General features: G+C 45.3%; 1 protein-coding gene across 50 annotated transcripts in view; it reads right to left on the bottom strand.

Annotated features, from left to right (window-relative positions):
- The window catches only part of LOC103349615 (uncharacterized), a 163,104-nt gene that overhangs the window by 96,369 nt on the left and 54,202 nt on the right, over window positions 1-12,533 (bottom strand). For 25 of the 50 annotated variants that reach the window (XR_016234056.1, XR_016234058.1, XR_016234063.1 and 22 more), the window contains 2 exons: window positions 6,961-7,059; window positions 5,344-5,390 (listed from right to left, as the gene is read on the bottom strand). Coding sequence is in view for 3 of the 50 variants with exons in the window: in XM_089333231.1 (XP_089189357.1) it covers window positions 5,344-5,390; window positions 6,961-7,059 (146 nt within the window). In the remaining 47 variants the exon portion in view is untranslated. Of the gene's footprint in view, window positions 1-5,343; window positions 5,391-5,493; window positions 5,675-6,960; window positions 7,060-7,769; window positions 7,864-12,533 lie in introns of all 50 variants that reach the window. The other 25 variants (XR_016234137.1, XR_016234138.1, XR_016234132.1 and 22 more) reach the window with 6 other exon arrangements.

Genomic DNA, 12,533 nt, shown 5'->3' on the forward strand with positions numbered 1-12,533 from the left:
TCACTCTGCTAACAGCCCTGACAGATGGTCCCACGGCCTCTCTTTGAACAGGGGCGGGGAGTGTGATGTGTTTTAATCCAGCCTATGTCACTGCCTGGGTCAATGGTTCTATTAGAAAGTCCTGCTGAACCAATATTTGCTCTTTGGTAACTTCCACCCCTCAGTCCACATTCAGAACTAATGCAGACCAGGCCTGCCCTTTGCCAGCAGACTTTAGCTGCATTTTATTTCCATCATAAGAGTGATGCTTTGATCTGGAAGCACTTCACAGCTGCAAAGCGTGTCTATTTCATCTGCAACAGCCCCTGAGGCAGGAAGTACTCATTTATAGGTGTCTTAACGACAGGTCTTTATTTCTCACTGTCTCCTCACATGGACTCCTGCTGTAAGTAAGCAGCCCCAAGAACTCTCATCTCTGGGCCCTTGTTCAGGATGCTCCAATTGCTGCAGTTTTCCCCTGTCCATCCCCAAGGCCCAGCACAGGCCCCACTGCCTCCAAAAGGCAGAGAGGCCTGGGGGAGGCCACAGAATACAGGTTCTGGAGTTGGACTGATGTGGATCCAAATTCAGCTCCATAAACAGTGCCAGCTTGGGAAAATGACTCAGCCTCTCTGTGCCCCATTTGTTCAGTGTCAAAGGGAGACAGCCTGCCCATCACAGGAAAATGATAATCACCACCAGCAACTTAGTAGGGGCTCAAAAATGGCAACTATCACCCCTTTGTCTCAGTTCCTTCCGTCCTTAATGGCCCTGGCCTTGAATGAAATCCCAGAACAATCTTTTCCATGATAATTCTTGAGACATCTGCATCCACTAAAGATGTGCAATCTAGCATTGCTCACTCCTGTGTTTTCCTGTTCTTATTTCCTTAGTGAGCCGGCTACCCCCACATACATGGGGTCTAGTTCAAGTAAAACATGGCTCACTCAGGACACACAGGATATACTCAGAAAAAGAACACCAGAGAATGCTGAGGCAGTGTTTCTGCACTTACTATCTGGCTGTGGACCCCAGGGAAACTATTTGCTGGGGAATCACACAGCTTGGAGAAAAACCATCTAAGAAATCCAAGAAAAAGTGACACTAGGCCCACACGTTCTACACATTGTTTGCTAATTAAAAGTTCACTTCAACTTAAACTGGGGACTGGGAAGAGCTTGGCTCACCAACAAGTTTTCATACCTAGTTACTATTTATAGACAGATTTTCTCAGAAGGAATCTACCAGTCTACCCAGATACATATTCCTGCCTCACTCAGAGCTTAGGTATCCTGATGCTCAAGAAAAAAAGTAATCAATAGTTCAGTGCAGATAAGGTCCTTTGGCTACACAATTCCAGATGAGCTGAGGACTTAACTTGGAAACATTCTATAGAAACATTAAATCAACACCGTGGCTCCAGCAGCCCTGAATCACAGAATTTGGGGAGTCTACTGGCTTTATCTGTGTTCTGCCGCTGTTCTGTAAGACATCTGCAAGTAGGTTTCAATTCACAGGATAGGCTGTGCTTATGTCTGATGACTCACCTGCCTTCTGCAACAGCAGCCATGTCCTTGAGAGGGACCAGTTTCAGGTATTAACTACATCTTCATTACATAAGGGCTTTATAATATACACTGCTAAGATGGAACTCTGCCCGCGTGACGGCACCCAGAGCCTCTCCCTTACTTCCCTGTGGCTATACCCCACCCAGAGCTGTACCTTCCATAACTTGCTCATTTTAGTGGCCACCTGGAAGACACTGATGGCCCTGCAGAAATCCTTTGTTTATAAGAACACTAAATATCATCAAATCGGAGGTGCCCACTTCCACATCTCTGAAACAGGATGTGCCTTATCACCAACTTAGTCAGGTTTTTACTGGAAGTAGCTTTTCTTTCTTAGATATACATAAAATACTGGTGCATATTACAACCACTGGCATCTGACAGTCAATGGAATATGATGGGCACATATCTGAGCAAAGTGTGTTGAGAGTGGACACCTGTTACTTCATTCCTAATTCTCCACTAGCTGCAATTATGTTAAATCTGCAGCCTAGTCTAACACCTCTCATTCCAACCCCACCCCACAAAAGGGGACTTCAAAAAGTTCATAAAAAACATAATTTTAAAATATTTAGTGCAAGAATTTTTTAAATCCACAATTTTTTCATAATATATATTTCCATGAACTTTTTGAAGATTACTCACACACAAATTTCAAAGATATTCTGCACCAAAGTAAACTTATTTTTAATTCCAGTCTTCATGAACTTTTGGAGAGTATCTTCTTATTTATATATATGTACATATATAATTTTTATACATCTGTTTAGTCAACAAATGCTTATACATGTATTCAGTTGTCAAATATATAGTAATTATTTGTTCTATGCCAGGCACTGAGCTATTTGCTGTGAAAATAGTAGCAAGTATGACATAGTCTTGCCTAATTTAGTCAATATATTGGTAGGAAGCTATATTTTCCCGCCTAAACAATACTTATCAAGATATAGGCTTTAGGGGTTAGCACTGTGGGATACAGCAGGTTAAGCCACTGCTTGCAATGTTGACATCCCACATTGAAGTGCTTGTTCAAGTCCTGGCTGCTCTGCTTCCAATCCAGCTTCCTGCTAATGTGCCTGGGAAAGCAGCAAAAGATGGCCCAAATCCTTGGGCCCCTGTACCCATGTGGGAGACCCGAATGGGATTCTTGGCTCCTGGCTTTGGTTTAGCCCTGACCTGGCTATTGTAGTCATTTGAGGATTGAACCAGCAGATGAAACATCTCTCTTTGTGTGTCTCTCCCTCTCTGTCATTCTGCCTTTCAAATAAATAAATGAATTTTTTTAAAAAAGGTATAGGCATTAAAAACTCCAAGCTGTGAAAAACATGATATGAATAATAATTAGATTTTTTAAGTTCTAAGAAAAAATAGTTTTTAAAAAAGGTTAATTGATTTATTTGAAAGGCAGAGAGAGAGAGAAAGAGAGAGAGAAAGAGAGACACCATCTGTTGGTTCATTCTTCAATTGGTCACAACAGCCGGGGCTGGGCCAGGCCAGTGCTGGGAGTCAGGAACTCCATCTAGGTCTCCCATGTTGGTATCAGAGGCCCAAACACTTGGCCCATCTTCCAGTGCTTTCCCAGGCGAATTAGCAGAAAGCTGGAGCAAAAGTAGAGCAGCCAGAACTTGAATTAGAGCTGATATGAGATGCTAGCATCCCAGGCAGCAGCTTAACCCACTGTGCCACAATGCCAACTCAAGGAAAAATTTAAAAGTGATATAGGGGAACCTTAAGGAAACATATCCAAAAATCACATGTGTATTTTATATGGATTTCAATTCATGGAAACAAATTATACTGAAGTTACAACATGTATGAGAAAACTAGAAGTCTGAACACTGGCTGAATATTTCAGGACATCGAATTATTATTAATTTTTTTCAGGTACAGTCATGATACTGTGATATTGTTAAAGAGCACTTGTTATATATATATATGTGTGTGTGTGTATGTTATTACATACACACATATATACAGTGAAATACGTATGGAAGAAATAATGATGTTTGGAATTTTTTCATAATGTTAAGCTGAACCTATAAGAAAGTATTTTTGTAAGTCAAAAATGGTAGAATATCTGTGAATTCATATTGGAGACTTGGAAGTAGATAAAAGTAATAATGAAAGAAAATTGGCCAGGGGTTGATTAATGTTGAAATTCGGATGCTATTCTATGGGTTAATTTTACTCATTCACTTTTTCTATGCATATGAAAAAGTTCCACGATACAAAGTTACCACAAGGGGTGGGCGTTTACGGTGAGGATGCCCACATCCCACAGGGGAGTACCTGAGTTTGATTCCCAGCTCCAGCTCCTGCCTGGGGCCAGCTTCTGGCTCAAGCAGACCCTGGGAGGCAGCAGGGAAATGGCTCAAGCAATTGGGTTCCTGGCACTCACGTGGAAGACCTCTATTGAGTTTCCGGCTGCAGCTTTGGCGCTAGCCCAGCCTTGACCTTTGCAGACATCTGGGGATATCTAGTAGATGGAAGCTCTGTCTCTTTCCCTCTGCCTCTCATAAATAAACAAACTTTTTTTTTTTGAATGTAAAACAAGATTAGGTCCTAAGTCTATGCTATATTTAAAATAAGTCAGAAACTAAAAATACTGAAAGTGAAACTGGAAGTATCACAGCTAAAATACTCTGCCAAAATTATATATTTTCCAGTGTAGAGGTTATTATCTTTGAAACTTTAATAGTTTACCTAAGTTTTTTCTTAAAATCTGACTACCTTCATAAATCTTACATTGTATCTGAAATAAATTATTCCCCATTTTTCCCAACCATTTCAATCCACAGGCTTTTAAACACTGGACTGTCAGGACAGTTTGCTTCTATTTTTCTTCAACAGGTACTCCAGATTATAAATCAGAATACTCGGCATCTTCAAACTCAGTTCTACATAACTATGTGACCCTGGGTACCACATCACTGAACTCCTGCAAGCAGAAGCCAGTGAACCAGAGTGCAATCCGCTTGGCGGTCCAAGCGTCTATAGCATCTGCTCTCTGCCGAGTAGCTGAAGCTGGTCTCCTGTTCTACATGGGGTATTTGGCTTTTTTCTCACCATTCAGCAAGGCTCACCTAATCCATGTACAAAAACCCTCAACCTATAGGAAGTTCAGACTGCACAGCCAACCAAAAAGCTCCTGTGTGTTCCCCTTCTCCCTCTTTCTCCCCTGCACCCTCTCTCTCACACAGACACAGACACAGACACAGACAAAGACAAAGACACAGACACAGACACATATCAACCTTATAGACAGCCCTGGGGAGTATGAGGTAGTCCACAGTCAGCAGGAAAACAACTACCGAGAGCCACACTACTTGAGTGTTGACCTCCCTCCTGTGACCTCAGCCTACTGGCCTGTGATGGAATACATATATATAACAGTGTATTTTAATAGAAGCACATACCATGCATCATACATTAAAATATATTTAATAGCCTGAAAATATACTTAATATCATCAGACTTATGTCTCCAGCTGGTTGGCTGGGTGCAGGGACTAAGTGGCCAGCTGGCAACAGTTGTGATGACCAGATGGAGGCCTCAGACTGTCAAGCTCAGTGTGAATTTATAACTTCATTCATAAATTTCCCAGCAAATTGGATGAAGCAGGGATACAGTTACCTATGCCTTCATGCAGGTGTGTGCCAAAGAGGAGACATGTAAAGCACAAAAACAAAAAACAAAAAACAAAAACCCATAGCAAAAGAAGAAAGATTTAAGTGTTTAGCAGAGATTGTTAACACAGTCACGACTCTGGCCTTCTCTCTGAACAACCAAAGATTACCTTGATGTGCTTAACTCTGTCTTCTTTTCCTGTCTTTGGTTTCTTTCCTGTGGCAACAACAACAACAAAAAGTAGTCTTGGGTTAATTCACGAAGGATGTACGGTGAAGCATTCCTCTAAATTGAATTCTTTCTGGAACCATCAACGAACCTTTTACTTTAACATGTACAAGGTCAAAATGTCCTACGGATCTTTTCCTGCCTTGGGTTTCTCAGAAGTCACTTTTCCAAGGGAGGCGAGGGCAGCAGGCTCACCTGCAGTAGGAATGGAGATCCACCCCTGCAGCAACCTCACAGGTGGGAACAGATACCATGGGGCACGGCGGTACCTGCTGAGTGATGGGTTTTGTAGTCAGTAGCTGTGTTTACCTTTCTTAGAAGGCCACTCTGACAAGGGCAGCATCCAGTATACTCTGAAGGCATTGTTTCCTTTCTTTATACTTTTATCCTTAACTTCTTCAATATCAGGCAAGGAGTTCATGGCGCACTGAAAAATTTGCCTTCCATGTTTTGGGATCAGGTTTATCTACTCCAGGCTGATGCTTTCCTAACAGAGCAGCCAGAGATTAAGAAAACAGAGCGGGGGAATCAGATACAGAGTGAAAGATGTCTGGAGACATAGCATTGCTGGCCAGGTAGGACAGAGAGGCCTTCTCGTTCCCAGCTATGCATACAGGGAGCAATCATCTGGGTATGCCTGGGACCACAGGAGGTCTTTGGGATGTGGGGATTTTCTTTCTAAAACCTGGACAGTTCCGGGAAGACAGGGGCAAGCTAGTGACCCTGATCTCACAAAGCAGTTCAAGGGCAAACGATCACAGCCGACAACGCAGACTCAGTGGGAACTAACACAGAAGCCCGCAAGGCTGGGGAGCCAGCGAGCAAAGATAACGCAAGTGCCTCTTTTCCACCCAAGTCTCACGTAAGGAGCAAAAAGTCTGCTGCTGTAAATAGTTCCTCACTGACTGACTAAATTTTGTAATCGATAAAACAGCCAGGCTGCTGTCATCCATAGGTTCCCTATATATGAATTCAACCAGCCATGGAGCAAAAACATTCCAGAAAAAGAAAGGGTCTGTACGGAACACTTGCACACATTTTCCTCCTTGTCATTATTCCCTGAATAATACAGTATAGCGATCATTTACATGGTATTTACATTGTACTCGGCAGTGCCGTTCAACTACAGATTCACAGCATACAGGAGGATACATGCGGGTTGCATGCAAACCCTACACCGTTCCACACCAAAGACCGGAGCATCTGCAGATTCTGGTATCCATGAGGAATGGCTGTGTGCCCCTGACTACCTTTCAGGGGAGAGGAATTCAATCCAAGTTTACAGCTCTGGAACAACGGAGTTTATATGTCCCTGCTAACAGCTGGGGACCTTGTCAGAACACCACCTGGACAGGAAATTTCAAGGACTACGACTGTATGGGACGGGAAGAATGTCACTTCAGAGTGATGCCATTTCTACCACTGCAAGCGCTAGGGATGAGACAGGGGGCTCAGAGTGACCTTCACGATGCTGCGACCAGGACAGTTTATAAGAGTAACGAAACCCACACTGAGCAGCTCCATCTTCCTCTGCAGACAACGTAGGGGGTTTTCACACCTGTATGGATCGCCCAGTTCCTGAAGAGTGGTGCATCTTTTCCACATCCCACCCGTGTCTTGCTGCATGCATCCAGGGGATCTGCAAAATCTTCTTTTCCTGGAGAAACAAACAAACAAAAAAAGTCAGCAAGGACTGCAGGCCTGGGTCCTGGCCCATGCTAGCAGAGGGTTCTACATTCTACCCAGTGAGCATCACCAAGTTTGGGGAGTGCCTACAGTCACATCTACTGTAAACTAATCTTACCTCTCCACTGGTCCCCGATGTGAACGTCAGCCCTGAGCGAGATTCAGCCTCACAGAGCCTGGCAGAACGGGAATGTTTCCCAGGCCAAAGGTGAGGATCTGGGATCCCTACATGTGTCCCAGTATTGGGGCACCTTCTCTTTCAGAAGACTACAAATAACTGGCCGACAGCTGAATCTTCAATGCTGCTTCTACCATTTAATCCCATCTTGGAGGAAGTATTAACTGCAGCTGCCCTGGCTGACTTACAAATTGGCAACTTTCCAAAAGAACACTGCTCGTGCTGCTACAGGAAGGTGAGCGCATGTGAGGCTTCTGTGACGGAGACCAAATATGTCCACCTGCTTGTGTCCAGCAGCAATAGAATACTCTGCACGAAGGAGCAGGCAGCACACAGAGAGGATGCCCATGTTCTAGGGAAAAGCCCTAAGACGGTCCTTGAAACAGATTTGCGCTCTCTTGCAGCCCTTAGAAACAACTCAAAATTGCTCAAATCAATACTGGCAAACACACAATCAGGAACTAATCCTTTAGAAACAAAATCATACTCTGAGTAGCATGTACCTGCGTGAAACCTGGTCCATCCTGCTCACTGGCCATGAGGACCAGCAGTGACTAAGGGTCTCTGGTGCATTGTACCTTTTTCAAATAAATAAATCTAAAAAAAAAAAAAAAAGAGTTACACAGAGAGAGGAGAGGCAGAGAGAGAGAGAGAGAGAGAGAGAGAGAGGTCTTCCATCTGCTGGTTCATTCCCCAATTGGCCGCAATGGCCAGAGCTGCACCTATCTGGAGCCAGGAGCCAGGAGCTTCTTCTAGGTTCCCCACGCAGGTGCTTGGGCCATCTTCTACTGCTTTCCCAGGCCATAGCAGAGAGCTGGGTCAGAAGTTGAGCAGCCAGGACTTGAACCAGCGCACATGTGGATGCTGGCTTTACCCACTATGCCACACTGCCAGCCCCTGCACTGTATCTTTGATTACATATGTCCACAAGAGGCTCAGTTTTGCTTCTTGCAATAACCTAATGAGTTAGGTATATGCATCAACATTTCCATTTTACAGCTGAGGAAACTGATAAACAGAATTAAATTGTTCAGCCAAGGAACTTGTGGTATTGTCTAACTTCAAAACCAAGGGCATGTGATCCCACATTCCAGTACCCAATCAGCCCACACAGTGTCTCCTGGATGGAGATGTGGAAGATTCCCTGTCCTGTGACACACCTGTTGTCTTGGAGTCTGGACAGTCAGGCCCAGGGAATGATGTGTAACTTAGCTCCACAGGTAGTTCTGATCTCCATGAGGGATGGAGGTCCCTGCACTACAGGCTGGGGAAGGACAGGAAATGTCTGGATTCTCCATTTGGGTCTTCCACCAGCTCTTCCCAAAGGGGCTTCCCTGAAGAACCTGTCACAGAGGCCAGGTGCTGTGGTTAAGCCACAATCTGCAGTGCCAGTGTCCCATACGGGTGCCGGTTTGAGTCCTGGATGCTCCACTTCCAATTCAGCTCCCTGCTAATGCACTTGCAAAATCAGTGGAAGATGGCCCAAGTGCTTGGGCCTCTGCCACTCACATGGGAGTCCCGGAAGAAGCTCCTGGCTCCCAGCTTCGGCCTGACCCATCCCTGGCAGTTGCAGACATTTGGGGAGTGAGCCATTCGATGGAACATCTCTCTCTCCATGTCTCACCCTCTCTCTCTCTCTTTAACTCTGTCTTTCAAATAAATAAATAAATACTTTTTTTTTTATAGGCAGAGTGGACAGTAGTGAGAGAGAGAGAGAGAGAGAGAGAGAGAGAAAGGTCTTCCTTTGCCGTTGGTTCACCCTCCAGTGGCAGCCGCGGCCAGCGCGCTGCGGCCGGTGCACCACGCTGATCCGAAGGCAGGAGCCAGCTTCTCCTGGTCTCCCATGGGGTGCAGGGCCCAAGCACTTGGGCCATCCTCCACTGCACTCCCTGGCCACAGCAGAGAGCTGGCCTGGAAGAGGGGCAACCGGGACAGAATCCGGTGCCCCGATCGGGACTAGAATCTGGTGTGTGGGCGCCGCAAAGTGGAGGATTAGCCTATTGAGCCATGGCGCCGGCCAAATAAATACATTTTTAAAGTAAAAAAGAATTCATCATAAAGCCTGAACTATAGATATTTCAGGATGTTAGTGAGTTTTCCAAAAATGGCTAAAAGGGAAAATTCCACAATAATTTTCAGTCAGTTAATAAAGAACTGAAAGTGAGAGACTTTTTCACCAACTCCTTGTTGTTCATCTGCTTCATCCAGATAGAGAACAGGGTTTCAGATGAGCCATTTTCAAATGGCAGAGATCAGCAAAGGGCTGGGTGAAACTTTATTTTTTAATGCAGACCACAATCAGAGAGCGGAATAACTAATGTGGTTTTTGGAGGTTGACTTGAAAATGAGAAAGGACTGACTGCACACTCAGAATTGACAGGCTTTTCCTTACAGACAGACAAACCTGGAAACATTTACTGTTGGACTTTTGCCTGGGTCAGAGTTCTGGGGTAGCACACGCTGAAATCAACCTCCTAAGACATGAAGTACACCCGAGCCAGGCAGATCTTTTTAAGAGTTAGTGTGAGAAAATCACAGAAGTCATGCCTGAACTTAGCAATATTCACTGCAGATCCTTTTGAAGTGGGAAAAAGCCCTGCACAGACCTTTCTTCAAGAACAGATACACAAATGCCCAACAAGCACATGAAAGGATGCTCAACAACACTAATCATTAAGGAAATGCAGATCAAAACAATCATGTAACACTTCACACCCACTACAATGCCGAGAATAAAATAAAAAAAAAAAAACAACAAGTGTTGGTGAGGATTTGGAGAAACTAGGAGTCATAAGATGTAAAATGGCACAACCACTCTGCACAACAGGTTGGGCATTTCCCAAAAAGTTAAATGCGGGGTGGGCATTGTGATGGAGTGTGTTGAACTGCCTGCATCCCACCCTGGAGGACTGGTTCAAGTCCCAGTTGCCCTGCTTCCTATCCAGCTCTTTGCTAAAATGCCTGGGAAGCAGCAGATGACAGCTCAAGTACTTGGGTTCCTCTCATCCATGTAGGAGACCAAGATGGAGCTCTTGGCTCCTGGCTTTGGACCAACACAGCCCAGGCTATTGTGGGCATTTGGGGAGTGAACCAGCACATGGAAGAGCGCTTGCTCTCTCTCTCTCTCCCCCTTGCTGCCTTTCCAATAAATAAATAAATCTTTTTAAACAAATGTTAAATGTAGAAATTACTAGATAATCCAGCAATTGCACCCCTGGCTATATGCCCGAAGAATTGCAAACAGGTATCCAAACAAAACTGATGTACAAAGGTTCCTAGCAGCACTACCCACCAAAGCCAAGAGATGGCAATAACCCGACTGCCCAGCAGCGGGTGAATAAGCAAACACAACGCTGCCTATGTACACAATGGAATATTATTCGGTCACAAAGAGGAATGAAGTGAACCTTAAAGGAATGGGTGCACCTTAAAAGCTCTATGCAGAGTGAAAGGAGTCAGACAGAAAAGGACAAGCACTGGCTGATCCCATTTGTATGAAATTCCCAGAAAAGGCAAATCCAGAGACATGGAACAGGCTGGTGGCTGCCGGGAACCGGGCAGAAGGCCACAGGGAGTGACTCCTAGTAGGGACAGTGCTTCCTCCCAGCCGGATACGGAGGTTTGGGGGCCAGATGGCAGTGCTGGTTACAAAAATGTGGAACTACTTAGTGTCACTGAACTGGACGCTGCATGCTCAAAATGACACACTTTTTAAAAACCACATATCATTTTTAGCTAGTTTTTCATACTGAAGGAAAAAACTAATAAGTGTAGCATAGCTATCTTTTTTTAAAAAAAGACCACATTGAAAGGCAGAAGGTGAGATTCATTTCACAACCAAAAGAGAGTCCAGTGCGGACACAGTCTGGTCACAGACGCTGTGTTCTGTGGACAGAGATGGTGCTGCCCTGTCTGTGTTCAGGCCCCAGGACATCTTTATGTGCCAGGTGCTCAAGAGGCCTCTGGGTAGAGACTGCAGGCACCAGAGCCGTTTCTGTGTACATACACATACGCGGAGACTTCAAAAAGCTCATGGAAGGGCTGGGGTTGTGGTGCAGCAGGTTAGACCACTGCCTGCAATGCTGACATCCCACATGAGTGCCAGTTCAAGGCCCATGCACTCCACTTCCGATTCAGCTCCCTACTAACACACCTGGGAAAGCCATGAAGGACAGCCCAGGTAGTTGGGCCCCTTCCACCCACATGGGAGACTCAAATGGAGTTCCGGGCTCTTGGCTTGAGCCTGACCCAAACATGGGTGGAAGATCTCTTTCTGTCTCTCCCTTTCTCTTTGTAACTCTGCCTTTCAAATAAGTAAATAAACCTTTTTTTAAAAGCTCATGGAAAATAGAATTAAAAGGCAAGTTGATTTTTGTGCAAAAAAAATTTTTGAAATCTGCTTGGCTTTTTCATGGTAGCAATTTTCTGTGAACTTTCTGGAAGCTCCTCTTCAATCTTACGTATTTCGGAATGCTTTGCACCGGAATACACTGATCTTGTAATTCCATCTTCACAGACATTCTGCAGTTCATTCCTGAGCACAGAGCTGTGCCCGTGTGGAGGCAGAGCTCTGAGCGCTGCTGGAGTTCACGGCTGCGCGGCTCCGTGGGGACCTCGGCTGCTCTGCACCTCTGCCTCTTCAGAGGCTCCCACTGCTCTGCTTCCTCATCTGGACTGGGTTCCCCGAGAGCTGGCTGTCTACACCGACGCAAGACTGCTTTCAAAACTGACAGGGAAAGGTCTGGACCACCTGGTGTTTGGGGAGGAGCCTCAGTGCCTGGATCCAGGCGGGCCTTGGACATGAAATAACGACCAGAGTTACTGCTCACAACTGGAACCACTTGAACGTCACAGGAACCAAATAGAACCTGCGGACCTTCTCTGGGTCAATTGTTTTAAAAGACACGTTGGGAGGGGCACAGCAGATTAAGCTGCCTCCTGTGCTACCAGCACTCCAAATGAGCACCAGGTCCAGTTCCGGGTGCTCCACTTCCAATCCAGCCCCCTGCTAATGGACCTGGGGAAGCAGCAGGAAATAGTCCAAGTTCTTGGGCCCCTGCCCCACATGGGACATCTAGATGGAGTTCTGGGTTCCTGGCTCTGGCCTGGCCCAGTCCAGGGCAATATAGCCATCTGGGGAGCGAACCAGCAGATAGAAGAGCTCTCTCTCTCTCTCGCTCTCTCTTCCTCTCCCTCTTCAACTCTGCCTTTTAAATAAATAAGTAAATCCTTAGTAAAGATATTTTGGGAATACTCAAGTTATTTCG

Source organism: Oryctolagus cuniculus, chromosome 1 (assembly GCF_051225735.1).
Source record: "Oryctolagus cuniculus isolate XC-2025 breed Fujian yellow rabbit chromosome 1, ASM5122573v1, whole genome shotgun sequence".
In the NCBI taxonomy this organism is placed as follows: domain Eukaryota; kingdom Metazoa; phylum Chordata; class Mammalia; order Lagomorpha; family Leporidae; genus Oryctolagus; species Oryctolagus cuniculus.